Source organism: Myxine glutinosa, chromosome 8, assembly GCF_964187855.1.
Source record: "Myxine glutinosa chromosome 8, kmMyxGlut1.1, whole genome shotgun sequence".
Classification (NCBI taxonomy): domain Eukaryota; kingdom Metazoa; phylum Chordata; class Myxini; order Myxiniformes; family Myxinidae; genus Myxine; species Myxine glutinosa.
Window position 1 is genome coordinate 63,265,909 of NC_136268.1, and position 21,117 is coordinate 63,287,025.

Genomic DNA, 21,117 nt, shown 5'->3' on the forward strand with positions numbered 1-21,117 from the left:
AGGTGCGAGATGGAAACTATTGAGGACAAGAATAGAGTGAGACATTGGGGAGAGATGAAAGATGAAGGGAAATGGCTAAATGAAACCAACAATACCCACAATGATTAGCCACAATTGTGACAATCAAGTGTGGTGTGTTTTGGCAGGACCGTGCACATTTACTGCAGGAGCTTGAACAGCTGCAGCGATTCCAGCGGTTTGTGAAAGCTACAGATACTGGCTCCTCAAAAGCCTTCCTGGGGCCTGAGCAGCAAGCCGTGGCAACCCGAAAGGAGCAGCGCCAGTTGGAAATAGCCTTTGAAGGTGCATGTGTGCAAGGTGAGCAAATTGATTTGAGACAACATGATTATTAATTAGAGATTGACAATCTACAATTTTGAATACTAGCGAAGAGCTCATCCTTACGGATGGGATAATTCCTACAGAATTCGATTCCTGTTCCCATCTGGTCCATGCCATACAAACTCTGTTTACAAAGATGGAATTGGTGTCCTCTGCTAACCGCTATCAAAGGGAGGCGCAAGGCGCCTCTTCCTTTATATAAGGGATCGTTTCTCTGTATGCAGCTTTAACTTGGGGACTGAAAATACGTTTCTTGGCTTCTATTAGTATATTGTATATATAAATATACATATATACACACTTTATACCCCCTTTAAATATATATATTTTAAATTCTAACGTGCTGGCTCAATGGCCTAATATATAAGGCATGAGATTCCCAAGCTGGGGATTGTGGGTTTGAATCCAGTCTGGGTTGAATGTTTTTTCCTTTTACTTTTTCGAGTCTTTTATATCGTCTTGAATAAAGTCTTGTACGATGAACAAATGCATTTTGTCCGTATTTAAAATGTATCTTGTGAAAAATGCCAGTGGCATAGAAAAGGCCCCTTTATATGGGATGTGCCATGTGGCAAACTATAGAAAAGAAGGGACATTCTTGGGTAAAATGCCAGGGGCATAGAAAAGGCCCCTTTATATAAGGGTGTGTTCCATGTGGCAAAGTAGAGAAAAGAAGGGACATTCCATAGTTTATTGAAAATGCCAAACAATCCAAAATAAGGGGCATTCAAAAAATTTGGTGTGCATGCTGGACTACCCTTGTGTTCTGAGGAGGAACCAAGTAATGCTCTAGAAAAGTTCATATTAAGGGGCGCCATACATTTGGCAAATAAAATGCATTAATTTCTTCATTCAGCTGTATGAATTAAATTGGCGCCCCTTTATATTAACTTTTCTAGAGCATTACTTGGTTCCCCCTCAGAACACAAGGGAAGTCCAGCACCCCACACGAGATTTTTTGAATGCCCGTTATTTGTATTGTTTTAATTTTCTACAAGCTATGGGATGTCCCTTCTTTTCTATACTTTGCCACATGGCACATACCCTTATATAAAGGGACCTTTTCTATGCCCCTGGCATTTTACCCAAGATGGGAATAAAGGACAAGCTTACGTGTCAGATGTTAACCCTTCATTGGAACAAAAGCAAGGTGGTTAACATACCTTGATTTAATCCATTGTTCTATCTATCCACGGACGCAGAATGGCACTAGCCCTCACAAGCAAGACTAGTTCTTCATTCAGCTATTTTAGTTTGTAGAGCCATGCATTTCACGGAACACCATGAAAGAGCAGTTCAACATTCGCCTTCCTTGGTTAGGTACAAGTGCAAATCGTGGGTAGCTTGAGACCTCTAAATCATGGGATCACGTTTTGCGGAACACGAAATCCAGGTATACCTGGATACTCAAAATAAGAAGACACACAATGCAAGGAATGGTGGAGAATACCTCTTCCAACCTGTTAAAACTGACAGTAGATAATGTAGTAAGTATTAACGTTGTGATTAGGGCACTTAGAGGTATTAAAAGATATGAAAAGATGATCCAGCAAGGCCTGTGATGCACTGTCGGTACAATAGTTTGCCATGACTGTTTGTGTATTGATTATTTTAAAGCAGTAATAAAATATTTCGTGAATGGTACATGTGTCCTTACCCAATATTTGATGATGTTTGTTCCATATCCTGATGCCTTGTGGACTGTGCTTCCCTGCTGACAGACCTCTGGTAGCTTGTACATGTTTGAGCCTGGGAAGTAACTGATGAAATCTATCTTTCCGGGTCCTTTGTTCTTTATTCCTGACGTCTTTGTTCTTTATTCCTTTCACACTTCTTTCTACCTTTTCACATTTCTCTTTATTCATCCTAATTCTTGCTTTTCTTTTCTTTCATCTCTTTTTCTCTTTATTTCTCTCTTCCTTTATCTATCTGTCTTGGAGAAGTGAATTCATGTCTGTAAGGCTCACCTGGCTGCACCGAGATGGGTTTGTAGGTTGTGAAGTAGCAGCTGAAACCCGAATCCTATCCAGGTTCCGCCTCATGACTCCATCTTTGCTCTTTACTTATTCGGGTTCCTTCTGATGAATCCAATACAGTATTTGGTTTTCCATTTAATTGCAACTACAGCTTGCATGACTTGAGCTAATAGAAGGTTATTTTGACTGCCTTGTGTGTTCAGGAGGTCTAAATTTGAATCTTGGCAATCAAGACAATATAGTATCCAATGGATCGTCAGTCTCTCCCACGCAACAAGATCCACCCAATCACCTGCATTTATTCTCAGAGGTATGTTTACGATGATGATCATTTTGAATCTTTGTTTGAGCTCGTTTGTAATGTTTCAGGAGTTAAGTGCAGTGTTGCATCTCTGCCTTACAGACCTCACAGACCTTCTGTGGGTGGAGGTAATTAATTCAGTAATTTTTGAACCAAACAGAGGAGTCTAGTTTTTTTTTTTTAATTGCCTCTCCCTATGCTCTTTCTCACAAACATTTTCAAGCAGATACACATCAATTGAGACCATTTTGCTCTGTGTATGTTATTGTTATTAAAGAAATGTTGACACCCATACTTCCGGCGAGGTCATTCACAAGATGTTTTCCGTCTATGACCTGGAGAACTTTTTTTTTTAAAGTATTCATAATGAGGTAATGAAGTATTCATAAACGTCTATGACCCTGAGGTACAGTCGTGGCCAAAAATATCGGCACCCTTGCACTTTTTTCAGATAACTCACAATTTTCTCCAAAAATAAGTTTTAATTGACAAAAGTATTTGGTCTCCACAATTTTTTTTCACTGTTGATATTAAAGAACCTTTATTTTTTGATTCAGAACTTAATATATCCTTTTAAACCCGAAAATAAAAAGAAATGGCATTGACAAAATTATTGACCTCCCAGACTTAATATTTGGTAGCACACACAAATCCAGTGCAATTCAAGGAATCCATTGAGTACCAGTTCACTGGTAATTCCCTGTTTGTCGTTTAAGGCGGCAAAAAGGGTTGGCGGCAGGAAGGGCATCCGGCTGTAAAACATTGCTTCAAAAAGGGGACCAAAAAACAACAACCACGGTTCCCGAAAAAGGCCAACCCCCGCTTTGCGGGGAAAAATGGCCTCTAAAGGTGGTTATTTTTTTTATTTTACACACAGCCTTTGGACAAAATAACTGCTGTCAAGCGCTTCCCATAGCCATGAATGAGCTTCCTACATCTCTCCACTGGCAGGTTGGCCCACTCTTCTTGTGCAAACTGCTCCAGTTCTCCCAGATTTGAAGGGTGCCTTCTCCCAACTGCTGTTTTTAGATCTCCCTGCAGGTGTTCAATGGGATTTAGATCTGGACTCATTCCTGGCCACTTCAGAACAGTCCAGCGTTTTGTCTTTAACTATTCCTGGGTGCTTTTTGAAGTGTGTTTGGGGTCATTGTCCTGCTGCAAGACCCATGACCTTTGACGGAGACCCAGCTTTCTGACACTGGGTTGAACATTGTGCTCCAAAACGCCTTGGTAATCTCCTCATTTCATGATGCCGTGCACACATTCAAGGAATCCAGTGCAAGAGGCAGTACAGCAACTCCAACACATCACTGAACCTTCTCCATGTTTGACTGTAGGGAAAGTGTTCTTTTGTTTGAAGGCTTCATTTTGTTTTCTGTAAACATAGAGATGATGTGCTTTACCAAAAATCTCTAATTTGGTCTCGGATGTCCACAGGATATCCCCCCAGAAGGATTTTGGCTTGTTCAGGTGTGTTTTGGCAAACTCCAGTCGGGCTTTCTTACGTCTCTCTCTCAGCAGTGGGGTCCTCCTGGGTCTCCTACCATAGAAGCCCCTTTCACTGAGTTGGCGATTAATGGTGAGAGTTGAAACTGTCGTACCTTGTGTCTGAAGGTAAGCTTGAATCTGTTTGGTAGTTGATTGAGGTGCTTTCTCCACCATTTGAAGAATCCTTCGCTGGAATCTTCGATCAAGTTTTCTCCTGCAGCCACGTCCAGGGAGTTTGGCAACAGTGCCATGGGCATTAACCTTCCTGATAACATTGAGTACGGTGGACACAGGTACATCAAGGTCGCTGGAGATGAACTTGTAGCCTTAAGATTGTCCATGGTTGGCTACAATCTTGTGTCTGACCTCCTCTGACAATTCTCTAGTTTTCTTTATTTTCTCCATGCTCAATGGTGACACACATGCTCACACACAGTGCCACAAAACAGCAGAATGACTCCTTTTCTCCATTAAACTGGTTGAATGAGTGATTTAAAAAATATTGCAGGCACCTGCAACTCACCACAGGTGAGTTCAATTCCAAAGTAAAGGAGAATCACCTGCTTGAAATCTAATTAGTTCTAACAACTTCTAAAAGATGCCAATAATATTGTCCAGGCCATTTTAAGATTTCTGTGTGGAATAAGCTAAGATTTCGTAATTATTTCAGCTTTTTTTGTTTTGTTCCACTGCAAACAAAAGAAATACATATGTGGATACCAAAATATTTTTTTATTTCAACAATTTTCTGGAAGAAATGGTGCATTATTTGAAAAAAGTGCAAGGGTGCCAATATTTTTGGCCACAGCTGTACTTAACATCATTCTGGAGAGCTCGCGCTTTCTTCCTCGACCACTTTAGTGTCAATGATAGGATTGTCAACTTGAAAAAACACTTTCACTTCAAGCTTTGGAAGGTAATGATATCGATGCATTCTTCCATTGGTGGGCTGTGTTACTATGGCCTGTATAAGACTTGGTGAAATCCAAGACGGCAAATTATTGAGACTCGTGGGGTCACCCGTTGGAATCCCACGGGCATGGAGGTGTATCGTTGCGATCGGTGCAGCCGTTTTTGCGGTACCCGGGACAATAACGTTGGGCGGGAGTCCAAACCTGAAAACGCTGGAGACCAAAGCTGAAATTGTAAAAACAATATAGCCTATTTTACTCTAGGGGGTCCCAGGATTACCCACCCAAAATTTCATTGCGATCGGTTCAGCCTTTTTTTCTGTACCTGGGAACGGATGGATGGACGGACGGACGGACATTTGGTGAATTATAGTAAGACTAGTGAGGTACCCGTGGTATGCATGGGTGGGAGGCCAGAAGCAAACAGACAATGCAGAAACGGCGAATGCTAAAGCATGAAACCAATAAATTCCACATTCCTGTGGCACCTTCACTCGCACGCCAGACATGGACAGCAAGTTTGTGAAGAACTCCCATGAAAAACGTATCCGTTTGCAAACAAACGGGTACGTTTGTTCCATACCCAGTCAATGGCGAATCTGCATATGACGATCCGCGAATTTCACGTTTAGAAGGTAGGAACCGTCACGGCATTTCGTCATTCACTTGAACTCGATATCTCTTTTTTCATTCCAAACAGCATAACTCCAATCACAAATTAAATAGCATTAATTTTAAAAACAAACTTTTAACAACATTTGTGACATAAACAAATATTTAAATCCTTATGTGAAGTTCCGTATGGTTGGGTGAATACAATTACGAATTCAAAATCGTAATTGTATTCACTCAATTCCAATCATCAATTGATACTTCAACAAAATACTGTTTAAAATGACGGTTGTATTGGGATATTATCAAACCAGCTCATTGCCATAATCTGTCCACTTCCGCATTTGCGGCAGGTTCGTAACTCATCAGGATTTTCCTCTATTCCACAATGAAATGTTCATGAAATACTGTTCAGCCATTTTTAATTTTCATGTCATGTTCTTTTGGTGAATTATCGTAGGATTTTACTGCAGGGGTTCCCGGAAATCGTTGCGATCGGTGCAGCCGTTTTTGAGGTACCTAGGTCAATAACGTTATGCGGGAGTCCAAACCTGAAAATGCTGGAGACCAAAGCTGAAATTGGAAAAACAATATAGCCTATTTTACTCCAGGGGGTCCCAGGATTACCCACCCAAAATATAGTTGCGATCGGTTTAGCCTTTTTTGCGGTACCTGGGAACGGACAGACAGACAGATGGACATTTGGTGAATTATAGGAAGATGAACAATGCTGGGATCTCCTACAGTGAAATTGGATGTGAACTTGGTTTCCATGGGCTGTTATCACCTGATTGTTCTGCAATAATGACAAACCATTGATGTTAAAGACGGGCCTCGATCTGGATGACTCGGGTGACCTCTAAAGCAGCTCTAATTATCGTCAGATGTATTAATTTTACTACAGGTAGTGTTGCAGCATGAATGGAATCGCCCATGAGAACTGTCTTGAACTGGCATTGTGCTGCAGGTTCCAAAAACCAGGAGACTGATAGGATCCCCTATTGTCACCCCAGACCACATAGCAGCCCACTTGGCATGGCATGGTGCCAGCAACTCAACAGTGGAATCTCACATGCAGAAGGAAGATCCATTAATCTGATGAGAGCCATTTCTCTTGCAAGCGACTGCTGGTAGAACTTGGGTTTAGCTGCAACCTAACACGGTCTATACAACCAAGAACATTGTGGAGTCCATCCCGTTTGGTGGCGGATCTGTTATGATATGGGGCTGCCTGTTACTATTTCAAAATTTACCTTGTTACTGTATGGGGAAACCTGATGAGTGAAAGTACCACAGGGACATTTTAAATTGTGTAGTTGTTCCACATTTTGACGATCACCCACTTCTTCCAAAACCTGCATTAATGATGCCAATGGCGGACCTCACTATTGTCGTGCAGCACCATCACAACATTGGCCAGGCCAGCAAAAGGCCCTGAGACTTAAGAAAATGGACCCTCCTTTACAGACTGACACAGTTGGAGGTTGCTTTGCACCGGGAATGGCAATAACTCCCCTTGTATACTCTCTCATTGCTTCCCCAGGGGACGAGGAGGGTTACAGCAGTCATTTGTTCTCATGGTGCTTGCACACATTATTGACCTTTTGAGACATTAATTTTATTATGACATCATTGAATGTCATTATTGACTTGTCGTGAGCCCTACATCACAGGATGTATTGGCAGTTAGCCACATTTTAGTCATCATGGGTTTTTTTGGTGTAAAACTGCCAAAACACATGTCCACATTTTGTGATTTATTTAAAAAAACAAGAAAAAACCTCATTTGTCACAAGGCATTTGTTAAGCATGAAATTTACTTTACTAATTTGTGGTTTTATCAGAACAACTTTTCAAGCTGTGGTTTTATCAAAAAACCTATTATCAGAACAACTGTACACACAACGGCACAACAAAGTATGCAAAGTGATTCATTGGCATATCTGCAAAAATTTAAACATCCCAATACCAGAAAACTCATGGAAACACGAACCAAGGGCAATCATTGCGAATGATGACGTCATGCTCACGTACGATCTGATGATTCCATCAAGCGTGAACATAGAAAACAAAACGGAAACGACAGCATTGATGATTGGGATATCAGTACCCAGCGATTTTGGCCTAAACATCACAGAAATCAAGAAAATGACCAAATACCAGGACCTCAAAAATGAGGTTAAGAGATCTTGGAAGCTGAAGAGAAATCGTACCAGTGATAATTGGAGCAACAGGAATGATAAAGAAGAACCTCACTGAGATTTAAAAACCATCCCTGGGAATATTACCACAAATGAACTTCAACCGGAGGCAATCCGGGGTTCGGTGACGATCCTAAAAAGAGCCCTTGGAACAAAACTTTGAAAAAGTTGAACAGCTTGGTTCATGAACCGTGATCCCTTACTGAAGAGGAGGTGGATACTTTGGGTCCTGGGAGGATTCCATTCCACCTCCTGAAACCGGCAAATGGAGATAACAACCAACTACACACACACACACACACACACACACACACACACACACACACACACACACACACACACACACACACACACACACACACACACACACACACACACACACACACACACATCCAAACACACACACACATCCAAACACACTTTTTTTTTTAATCCTCAATTTATATTCCATAATAAAAATTCTGTGATGAAACAATTTTCATGAAATTTTCCTTGTTGCCTGTTGACTCTTATTTTGATTGGATTTGATTGGTTGATTGATTGGTTGATTGATTGATTGGGTTTGTTGATCTGGAGAAAGCATTCGATCGGGTTCCACGCAAAGTATTGACATGGGCATTGAGGAAGTTAGGCATGGAGGAATGGTTGATTAGAGTAGTGATGGCAATGTACAAAAGAGCGCGCACAGCTGTAAGGACGAAGGACGGGAACAGTGGTGAGTTTGAGGTGAAGGTGGGAGTGCATCAGGGGTCGGTACTAAGTCCACTACTATTTGTAGCTGTGATGGAGGTGCTGGCTTAGAGAACCTAAAGGAGGGTTTACCGTGGGAGTTGTTGTATGCAGATGATCTGGTGTTGATTGCGGGAAGTATGGATGGACTGAAGGAAAAGATGAACACGTGGAAGGAATGTATGGAGACAAAAGGTCTGAAGGTGAATATCGGAAAGACGAAGGTGATGGCAAGTGGTAAAGCATGTGGTGAGGTGGAAAGAACTGGGAAGTGGCCCTGTGCTGTGTGTAGGAAGGGTGTTGGAGTGAACTCCATTCAGTGTACAATGTGCGTTGAGTGGGTTCATCAAAAATGTAGTGGTCTGAGAGGGTCATTAACCAGTGTGGCAGCTACATTCAAATGTAAGGTGTGCACAGAGGGAGCTGCAGATGGAGGAAATGTTGAGTTGGATCTTGGAGACGGCATGAAGCTGGAAGGTGTGAAAACATTTTGCTACCTCGGAGACATGCTGAATGGAGAAGGTGGATCAGACTCGGCAACGGTTGCTCGAGTGAGATGTGCAAGGAAGAAGTTTCGGGAATTGAGTGGCGTGCTGATGATGAGGGGAGTGTCGTTGAAGCTGAAGGGAAAGGTGTATGCTGCATGTGTGAGAAGTGTTATGATTTATGGGAGCAAGACATGGGTAATGAACGTAGAGCAGCAACAAAGGTTGGAAAGGGTGGAAATGCGAATGGTTCGACGGATGTGCGGAGTATCGTTGAGAGAGAGGAAGACAAATGATGAATTGCGAAAGATGATGGGAATAGAGCCTGTGATTGATGCTGTGAAGAGGAACAGGTTGAGATGGTTTGGTCATGTGTTGAGGAAGGATGAAAGTGACTGGTTGAGAAGAGTGATGGAAATTAATGTAGAAGGAAGTAGAAGACGGGGAAGACCGAGAAAGACTTGGCTAAAGATGGTGGAAGAAGAAATGCGGGCAAGGGGGTTAACAAGGAGAGATGCAGAAAATAGGGCAAAATGGAGAAGATTGTCATGGGGACCGCAAGGCTAACCCCTGCTCTAGCAGGGAAAATGGCCTTTAAAATGCATGTTGTTGTTGTTGTTGTTGCCTGTTGACTCTTACTGTTGTTTTTTTTAGTTCTATAAGGTGGTTAGATTGTTGTTTAAATATTTTTGCTCCTTTAATTCGCAACATTAATTTAAACTGCGTTCATTTGCTTATTCTTTCCTTCCTCACATTTTATGGCTTCACCATGATGGGATACACATTCTAAAAACTTTGTCTATACTGTATCACCAACAGGATTTGGAAATGCTGAAACCAGATTCACACCAGCTGATTGAAAATGGGCACCATGAAAGTCTTCCACACCAGCAGTGGATGAGAGACCAAACCAGGTGTGATATAATAGGGGAATACACATCCATCGTTTGTTTAAACCCCATAAAGCTGTTTATCACAATGGTTATTAGCCTTTATTTGAAGAGTAATGGTATTCCTAATGTATTGCATTAATGTCTCTAAGATGTTGTAAATGATAATTCCACAGCACCGTATACAAAACTTTATTTTCATAGCAAACTTCTAACATTTTTGTACACCGCTCCTCTCATATTCCATCTCCAGGCGTTGCATGACGTCATCGCCAGAGACCGAAGGGGGCCCGGCGATGACGCGTGCTGAAAGGGAGTACTCAGTTTTCACTGTGGTTTCTTTCTTGTTTACTTTCTTTTTTTGTTTTCTTTCTTGTTTGTTTGTCCGGGCAATATCTCAGCCATCCTTTGAGCTTGGAAGCTGAAATTTGGGTACAATCGTGAACACGTGCTTTCTTAAAAAGAGTATTTTTTGTTTTGTGATTAATCAATTAATTGATTGATTACTTAATTATTATCGATTTATTAATCGCTTATTTATTTCCTTTCTCATCTGGGCAAAATCTCTGGTACCTTTTGAGCTCGAAATCTGATATTTGGACATGTCAATGACCAACTGATTTGGCTGTAAATGGTATTTTTGATTTATTGATTAATTGATTCATCAATTATTTGATTAATTATTTAATTATTCGATTAATTTAGACTATTAATTAATTTTCAAAACATTACAGATTCGGATGAAACGGTGGTGGTTTTGGTATGCTATTAGCCACTTGATTAATAATTTTATTATTTTACCATTACTATTCATTTATTGTCCCCCGTCGCACAGCGTAGCGAAAGGGGGACTATGGCTTTCCCCTCCGTCCGTGCATGCGTGCGTGTGTGCGTGCGTGTTTGCGTGCGTGCATGCGTGCGTAAGCGAAGGACCGCATTCGAATTTGGTGTGTGGGTGCAACCCACGTCAAAATCCAAGATGGCCGCCGCCATGTATGTCTGATGCCATGTATGTCTTAACCTTGTGAGATGAATATCTTGAAAAATAAGCGAAGTACCAACTTCTAATCTGGTGTGTGGGTGTATCTAGGCATAAGGAAGAACGCTATTGAAAATTGGGTCGCCACGTCAAAATCCAAGATGGCCGCCGCCATGTATGTCTGAACCTTGTGAGATGAATATCTTGAAAACTAAGCGAAGTACCAACTTCTAATTTGGTGTGTGGGTGTATCTCGGCATAAGGAAGAACGCTATTGAAAATTGGGTCGCCACGTCAAAATCCAAGATGGCCGCCACCATATATATGTCTGAAACTTGTGAGCGAAATATCTCGAACAATAAGCGAAGTACCAACTGCTAATCTGGTGTGTGGGTGTATCTAGGCACAAGGAAGAACGCTGTTTAAAATTGGGTCACCACGTCAAAATCCAAGATAGACTCCACCATGTATGTCTGAACCTTGTGAGATGAATATCTTGAAAAATAAGCGAAGTACCAACTTCTAATTTGGTGTGTGGGTGTATCTAGGCATAAGGAAGAACGCTATTGAAAATTGGGTCGCCACGTCAAAATCCAAGATGGCCGCCGCCATGTATGTCTGAACCTTGTGAGATGAATATCTTGAAAACTAAGCGAAGTACCAACTTCTAATTTGGTGTGTGGGTGTATCTCGGCACAAGGAAGAATGCTGTTTAAAATTGGGTCACCACGTCAAAATCCAAGATAGACTCCACCATGTATGTCTGAACCTTGTGAGATGAATATCTTGAAAAATAAGCGAAGTACCAACTTCTAATTTGGTGTGTGGGTGTATCTCGGCATAAGGAAGAACGCTATTAAAAATTGGGTCGCCACGTCAAAATCCAAGATGGCCGCCACCATATTTATGTCTGAAACTTGTGAGCGAAATATCTCGAAAAATAAGCGACGTACCAACTGCTAATCTGGTGTGTGGGTGTATCTAGGCACAAGGAAGAACGCTGTTTAAAATTGGGTCGCCACGTCAAAATCCAAGATGGCCGCCGCCATGTATGTCTGAACCTTGTGAGATGAATATCTTGAAAACTAAGCGAAGTACCAACTTCTAATTTGGTATGTGGGTGTATCTCGGCATAAGGAAGAACGCTATTGTAAATTGGGTCGCCACGTCAAAATCCAAGATGGCCGCCACCATATATATGTCTGCAACTTGTGAGCGTAATATCTTGAAAAATAAGCAAAGTACCAACTTCTAATCTGGTGTTTGGGTGTATCGAGGCACAAGGAAGAACGCTATTGTAAATTGGGTCGCCACGTCAAAATCCAAGATGGCCGCCGCCATGTATGTCTGAACCTTGTGAGCGGAATATCTTGAAAAATACGTGAGGTACCAACTTCTAATCTGGTGTGTGGGTGTATCTAGGCATACGGAAGAACGCTATTGAAAATTGGGTGGCCACGTCAAAATCCAAGATGGCCGCCTCCATGTATGTCTGAACCTTGTGAGCGAAATATCATATCATAGCATGTTTTCTGCGTCTTCCACTTTGTCAACTCACATCACTTCACCGACGGGGGACCTAGGCGTAACGCTTGTTTTAATTATTAATCACTTATTTATTTTCTTTCTCATCTGGGCAATACCTCAGGCATCTTTTGAGCAAGGAAGCTGATATTTGGACATGGCAATGACCTAGTGATGTGGCTATAAAGGGATTTTTGATTTATTGATTCATCAAATTAATAGATTAATTATTTATTGATTAATCAATTAATTATTTAATTTTTGATTAATTTAATTTTCAAAAAGTTACAGCATCAGATGAAACACTGGTGGTTTAGGTATGCTATTTGCCAATTGATTAAGAAATTAATTATTTTACGATTATCATTTATTAATTTTATTACACAATTAATCAATCAATTACCTGTGGCGCGATTTTGGCCAACGTTTCAGAATCGGGTCTAGTTTCTGTTAATGGTTCGAGCCGCGGGCTGCCATCCGCTCGGCAAAATAACATCTTGTCCACGGTCTCGAACGAGGTTGCTCACCTGCCTCCCTGGAGGGAGCTGGGCAGCTTCAGGACTCACGTCGGTCAGTCACAGACAAGGGGATTAACCTAGTCACAGACAAGGGGAAAAGGGGCCGACGGTGAGATCAGGCCACCAAATAGGTCACCAATAAATTCCAATACATTCAGAACTCCGCTGCCCGTCTACTCACCCATTCCCGGACCTGTGACCACATCACCCCCGTCCTTTACAAGCTTCACTGGCTCCCCATCCCCCAGATAATCCAGTACAAAATCCTCCTCTTGACCTACAAAGCCCTCCATAACCTGGCCCCATCCTACCTGGCTGACCTCCTCTCCAGACACACTCCCACCCGCAACCTCTGCTCTGCTGGTACCAACCTCCTGACCCCCCTCCATCCGGACCAAATTCAGATCCTGGGGGGACAGGGCCTTCTCCATCGCTGCTCCCACCCTCTGGAACTCACTACCTCACACCATCAAAGACTCCTCCTCACTCACCACATTCAAAACATCACTCAAGACCCACCTGTTCAACACTGCATTCAACATTTAACCCACAGCATTTAACCCTGACTATCTCTTCTCCTTCTCCTTCCTTTTGCTTTGATTATTTACCTCTTGATTTTTGTCTTTTTGCACTTGTTTTTTGTACTCTGTCAAAGCGTCTTTGGGCTTCTTGAAAAGCGCCATATAAAATAAATTTATTATTATTATTATTATAATTATTGTACATCTCTCCCTCCTGTGAAGCTGTTTGCTGTGAAGAGGAACAGGTTGAGATGGTTTGGTCATGTGTTGAGGAAGGATGAAAGTGACTGGTTGAGAAGAGTGCTGGAAATGAATGTAGAAGGAAGTAGAGGACGGGGAAGACCGAGAAAGACCTGGCTAAAGATGATGGAAGAAGAAATGCGGGCAAGGGGGTTAACAAGGAGAGATGTAGAAAATAGGGCAAAATGGAGAAGATTGTCATGGGGACCGCAAGGCTAACCCCCGCTCTGGCAGGGAAAATGGCCTTAAAATGCATGTTGTTGTTGTTGTTGTATAGTGGAAGAGTGAACACAGACACACCTTGTGATGCCTGCAGTTTGTGACATTCCCATTGCATGCGTGCATGTACACAGACAAGCAGACGCTGACGCCGGCACACTGACAGACATACAGACACACACACACACACAGACACACACACACACACACACACACACACACACACACACACGCACGCACATGCATACAGACACACACTTTATGTGCATATGTTTGTATCTGAAGTTTTTGATTGAGTGTGTGTTCACCAACTTCTATAGCTACACAATATTTCACTACCAAACATTTCTGTGTTTGGCTGAACAATGTTAGCATGTGCAGGACAGATGAATCTTCTTCTGAATGCACAGGACAGATGAGTCTTCTGAAGAAATGCTCTTCAATAACTAACAAAAGTTTGGGCCAGAACAACATGCCATGTACAGTACATGTAATGCCAACTACCCAGGATGCCTGCGTATTGAATAAAGGAAGTGTTTTGGGTGCAACCTCCACAGAGAGTCAGTGGATGCTGCTCGAAAAAGGCTGAAAGAATACCGTGACCTACTTCAACAACAACAACATGCTGCCATTTTGCCAATCCACGATACCGCTACATCTTCCACAATTGATACTGCAGCCTCACACTCAACGGTTCTACCTCCTTTCAGGGCAAGTACTTTAACCTCCCCATCATCAAAGTAAGTCAACTACTGCTCTAACTGTATTTACCAATCCACATGTCACAACCGTGACGGTTAATAATCACGTATCTGACCCTGCTGACACTTCAGTCACATTTCTATTTCCATGTATCTGCCTATCCTGTGAAATATTATAACTTCATATTGCAGGACCTGTTATTCAAGTGCAATGATGAATACACATAGCATAAATAATTGCATTGAAATGATTGCTTTTGGGCTGTTGCATTGTACAGGAGGGTGGCCTGAAAGTCACTTTATCTCTGCTAAATTTCTAGTCCCTTCCTCTCTTCCCCTTCCATACCCTCCCTTCGCCTCCACCACTGCCTTTCCTTTCCACCTTTATTCCCTTGATATGTGGCAACATTAACACACTGACGCAGGAGTCTGTAGGAAGTTAGATGGCATGGCGGACGCAAGTTGTCAGTGTCGAAGAGTGGTTGGTTGCTTGTGTTTGGGTGCATGAAATACCACACAAGTATGCACAGCCCTCTACCATGGCCACCATGTCGTCCAGATCTAATGATTTCAGACAACTTTGTGGGCTTTATCAAGGAAAAAGTGTCGTCAAACCGGTACAGGACGATTGCAGAATTGCGGCTGCAGCCATGGCCTCTTGCACTCAGGTGACTCCACAAATGCTACAAAAGATGTTGAAGAGGACTTGGCGATGAATTCAGCGATGCATGGATAACTAGAACGGCACTTTGTAGAATGTATACCACCACCAACTATGCTGAACAGTTTGTTTTCTATCCAACTGATAGGCCAGATCTAGATCGGGACCTGAACCAAAATAGAATCAGCTTGTCCTTGTCAGCTAACCAACTCATCCACCAAGATTTGTCATAACTCGTCCTCAACCTTTTGAGATATCGTGCTATATATTGTTTTTGTCCCCATCACTCAATGGTGAAAAATCACTTTAAAATTCTAGTATACAGATCTGTATTGGGATCTTCACCAAAATTGAATCGATTCTTCCTCGTCACACACCCAACCTGTCCACCAAGTTTAGTCCGCAATCCATCCACAACCTTTTGAGATATCCTGCTCACGGACAAACAAACAGACAGACAAGGGTGAAAACATAACCTCCGTCCACCTTTGGTAGCGGAGGTAATTGTGGAGCGCATACAGATAAAATGACTGATTAATAATTATTGTTCGTACTGCACTTTAAAGCCTGGTGTTGGCTTAGTGGTTAGGGTGCTGGCTTGGGATCCTAGGATGCTGGGTTCGAATCCCGGTCAATCGCTGAATTAACGTCAGGGGGGTTGACTCAGCCTGTCATCCTTCCGAGGTCGTCAAATTGAGTACCAGCTTGCTGGGATGAATGATCCCGGAGTGTACCCCGATTTAGAATAGGTACACCATATCCCTGCGCATCGCAAGAGGTGACCAAGGGTTGGCGTCAGGAAGGGCATCCGGCCATAAAAACATTGCCTCAAACAGGGAGCCATGATTGTCATGGGGCCCGCAAGGCTCACCCCCACTCTAGCGGGGAAAATGGCCTTAAAACGATCATTCATTCACTGCACAATACAACCTGTATATTATGATTTTAAGAACGAATACTTTACTGGGAATGGGTTAAGTGACTTTTAGGCACCCTGTACATCAACAACTGGACATCTTTTTGAAGTGATATCATCTGCTAAATCTACAGTGTCTTCAGAAAGTATTCACACCCCTGACCTTTTTCACATTTTGTTGTGTTTTCGCCTGAAATTAAAATGGATTAAATTGAGATTTGTTTTCGTCACTGATCCACACATAATAACCTATCATATCAAAGTGGAATTTTAAAAAGCATTTTTACAAATCAATTAAAAATAAAAAGCTGAAATGTTTTGTGTCGATAAGTATTCAACCCCTTTGCTATAATATTCCAAATTAAACTCGGGTGCATCCAATTTCCTTTGATCATTTTTCAAGATGTCTCCACAGCTTTATTGGAGTCCATCTGTGGCCTATTCAATTGATTGGACATGATTTAGGAAGAAACACACCTTTCTAAAGGAGGTCCCACAGTTCACAGAGCACGTCAGAGCAGAAACTGTACCACGAAGTCCAAGGAACTGTCCATAGAACTCTGAGATAGAATTGTGAGGCGGCATCGATCTGGGGAAGGGTATAAAACCATTTCTAGAGTGTTGAAAGTTCCCAAGAGCACAGTGAGCTCCATCATTAGGAAATGAAAAGAATATAGAACTACCCAGACTCTTCCTAGAACTGGCTGTCCGACCAACATGAGCAACCAGGCAAGAAGGACCTTGGGCAGGGAAGTAACTAAGAACCCAATGACCACTCTGATAGAACTACAGAGTTCCTTAGGTGAGATAGGAGAACCTGCTGGAAGGACAACAGTCTCTGCAGCACTATACAAATGTAGGCTTTATGGGAGAGTGGTCAGACAGAAACCACTCCTGAGAAAAAGGCACATGACAGCATGCCTAGAGTTTGCAAAAAGGCACGTGAGTGAAAGCCTGAGAGCACCAGGCAAAATATTCTGTTGTCTGAAGTGAGGAAAATTAAACTCTTTGGCCTGAATTCAAAGCGATACGTCTAGCAGAAACCGAGCACAGCTCACCACTTGTCTAACAACATCCCTACCATGAAGCAGGTGGTGGCAGCATCATGCTATGGGGATGCTTTTTAGTGGCAGGGACGGAGGACTTGTAAGGATAGAGGGAACAATGAAGGAGCCAAATACAGGCAATTCATTGAGGAGAACCTGCTTCAGAGTGCAAAAGATTTCAAATTGCAGTGAAGATTTACATTGCAACAGGACTTGAAGATTGCTGTTGCAACAGGACTTGAGGACTTGAAGATTCAACTTGACAGAGCTTGAACAAATCTGCAAGGAAGAATGGGGGAAACTTCCCAAATCCAGATGTGCAAAGCTGATGGACATACCCCAAGAAGACTCAAAACTGTAATTGCTCCCAAAGTTGCTTTTACAAAGCATTGATTCATAGCTTTGAATACGTATGTTAATTCGATATTTCTGTGTATCATTTTCAATTATTTTGTAAAAATTAAAATAAAATAAAATCCACTGACATTATGGGTTAGATCAGTGATCAATGACTTTGATGTGTAGATCAGTGACACAAAATCTCAATGTAATCCATGTTTAATTCAAGCTGTAACACAACAAAATGTGAAAAAAGTCAGGGGGTGTGAACTCCTTCTGAAGCCACTGTACTTTTGCTAAAATAACTTATGTTTATCATCTTTTGTTGGCATCAACATCATTCCATGCTGGCGTTATGAGGAATGCAGTAGATGTTTTGTTCATTATTGTGTCAATTTTTTTAATCTTGTGTTTTTCATTCATTTTTATTTGTAAAGCATCCAAAATTAATTTATTTGTAAAGTAAAGCACTGCTCAAAATATATTTGTAAAGCACTGCTCAAAATGTACAGCTGCTAACATTGGCAACCATTCCTCACCTCTTTGTAAATCTATACCAATGCTTTTTGTATACATGCATCATTTGAAAATGATGCCATCTACATCTAATAACAATGATTGACAGGATAGCCTAGATGTACGCACACTCGCCTCTTATCTGTCCAGCCTGGGTTACAATCCCGGCCCAGCTATCAACTATCAGTTTGGTGTTTCACAGTCAGGGTGATTCATCAATGAGTCCCTCGGATTGACGTTAAACTGGGAGTTCCGTCTGCCAGCATGGGTTGGTGGACGTTAAAGATCCTTTGCATAGAGTAGGCGAGTATTGCCGGCACCATGGGAAATTCCAAATTCCTGCCATAACTAGGTGAATGTGAGGCCTAGCCAGGTCGGTTCGTGAAAGACTTGGGCCAAGCCTCCCCCGGTCAACCCCACAAGATGGGATAATAGTGGCCGTTAAAGAGCAACAAAAGTAACACCATTGAATGTCATTATTGACTTGTCTTGAGCCCTACATCACAGGATGTGTTGGCAGTTACCCACATTCTAAAGTAATCATGGTGTTTTTTTGGTGTAAAACTGCTGTTGGAGATGTCCACATTTTGTGATAAAGAAAATCAGCAAAACTTCATTTGCCTCAAGGCGTTTCTTAAGCATGCATTTTGCTTTACTTATTTGTAGTTTTCATCATCATCATCATCATCATCGGGTCGTTCTCGATCGGACATAATTTGTAGTTTTAGTTTTGGTAAATGTGAGTTTCTCAAAAAATTATCGCTTACTAGCAGAAGTACTTACTTTCGCTCTTTCACGAGCCTCGATCTTGTATACAAAAACAAAAACCAAAAAAAAAAAAAAAAAAAAAAGTACCCGTCATTGCTGGGCGGGGGAGGGGAGGGGAGGGGAACGGGGGGGAGGGGAGAAGAGTGGGAGGGGGAGAGGGGAGAAGGGGGGAGGGGGAGAGGGGAGAAGAGGGGGGGATGGGGAGGGTGAGGGATGGGAGGGGGGGATGGGGAGGGGGGGAGGGGAGGAGGGGGGAAGGGGGTAGGAGGGGAGGGGGGAAGGGGGTAGGGGGGGAGGAGGGGAGGGGGGGATGGGGGAGGGGAAGGGGGAGGGGGAGGGGAGAAGAGGGGGGGAGGGGAGGGGGAAAAGGGAAGGGGAGAAGCGGAGGGTGGAGGGGGAAGGGGGAGGGGGAAAAGGGAGGGGGAGGGGGAAAAGGGAGGGGGAGGGGGAAAATGGAGGGGGAAAAGGGAGGGGGAGGGGGAAAATGGAGGGGAGGGGGAGGGGTAGGGTGGAGGGGGAGGGGGAAAATGGAGGGGAGGGGTAGGGTGGAGGGGGAGGGGGAAAATGGAGGGGAGGGGGGAGGGGGGAGGGGGAAGGGAAGGGGGGACGGAGGGGGGAGGGATGGGGATGGCCAGTCAACAATGACATTGCAGTTCTCATGGTCGGAGAGCAGCACAACAATCGGACATAGTCCTGCATATTCGCAACAGCACGAAGCGGATTTTGGAGACTCACCGATCCTGTGACGTCCTCCAGTACCGGCGTTGCCGAGCGGGGGAAGGGAGACCCGTACATTCCCAACCCGTACATTCGCCCTCTCGACTCAAGCTCACTCGGACAAAAGCCTCGCACAAATTACACCGTGAAGGCCCAATGGTCATGTCTATGCCACAAATCACGGGCGCACTGAATTGAAAATATATAGAACGCTCATACTCCGTGAAAAGTGAAGCCGCCGTGTCGCCATCTTGGTCAGCACGACTCGACCAACTCGCTTCGCGGATCTCGTTTTGTGCGGCAATAAACTGCTCCAATCGGTTACGGAAGGGTTGTGGAAAGACGTTTCACAGCTGTTTCAAAGACATTTAATTCATATCGCACAAAATCGATACAAAACACGATCGAATAAAAGGTGAAAAAACGTGTGACGTGTGACGGGATGGAACATCACGTGATCGCTCTGAGCGAATCAGCGAGCTGCTCTGGAACCGGCTGAGATTAGCGGGTACTTCGCTGAAATGCGCTGAGGTAAATATGAATAAAAAATATGGATCGTCAAATAATATGAGTTCGGCCATGTTCGTCCCAGGCTCAATGGCCATGTCTATGTCAAATATCAAGCACGTAAGCCTCTCCGTTTAGGAGTCTATCGGTAACATTACACACACACAAACTGTGTTTTATATATATAAATATATATCAATCTTGTCCTCGGACATAATTTGTAGTTTTAGTTTTGGTAAACGTGAGTTTCTCAAAAAATTATCGGTTATTGCCATGATTCAGAAAAATTCAGCCCGTTCTTGAGTCGCGCGCACACACACACACACTTTTTTTTTTTTTACATCCTCGAATTATATTCCATAATAAAAATTCTGTGATGAAACAATTTTCATGAAATTTTCCTTGTTGCCTGTTGACTCTTACTATTGTTTTTTTGCTGTTCTATAAGGTGGTTAGATTTTAGTTTAAATATTTTTGCTCCTTTAATTCGCAACATTAATTTAAACTGCGTTCATTTGCTTATTCTTTCCTTTCTCACATTTTATGGCTTCACCATGATGGGATACACATTCTAAAACCTTACTTTGTCTATACTGTATCACCAACAGGATATGGAAATGCGGAAACCAGATTCACACCAACTGATTGAAAATGGGCACCAGAAAAGCCTTCCACACCAGCAGTGGATGAGAGACCAAAGCAGGTGTGATATAAGAGGGGAATACACATCCCTCGTTTTTTTCTTTTTTGGCTGAACCCCATAAAGCTGTTTATCACAATGGTTATTAGCCTTTATTGAAGAGTAATGGGTATTCCTAATGTATTGCTTTCAAATTTCTAAATGTTGTAAATGATGATTCCACAACACCGTATCCAAAACTTTATTTACATAGCAAACTTCGAACTTAAAAAAAAAATATATATATATAGTTGAGGCTCATGGAAGAGCTAGAAAGAGTTGTACTTATAAAAGAAGAACTTTAGTAATGTAATTTAATTTAATTAATTTA

The 21,117-nt window shown here is 42.5% G+C and overlaps 1 protein-coding gene across 4 annotated transcripts in view; it reads left to right on the forward strand.

Moving 5' to 3' along the window:
• CEP295 (centrosomal protein 295) overlaps positions 1 to 21,117 on the forward strand; it is a 115,018-nt gene that overhangs the window by 86,735 nt on the left and 7,166 nt on the right. For all 4 annotated transcript variants that reach the window (XM_068124560.2, XM_078783333.1, XM_078783335.1 and 1 more), the window contains exons 8-12: positions 147 to 318; positions 2,522 to 2,628; positions 9,865 to 9,959; positions 14,494 to 14,647; positions 20,716 to 20,810. In XM_068124560.2, the coding sequence (XP_067980661.2) occupies positions 147 to 318; positions 2,522 to 2,628; positions 9,865 to 9,959; positions 14,494 to 14,647; positions 20,716 to 20,810 (623 nt within the window). The remainder of the gene's footprint in view (positions 1 to 146; positions 319 to 2,521; positions 2,629 to 9,864; positions 9,960 to 14,493; positions 14,648 to 20,715; positions 20,811 to 21,117) is intronic.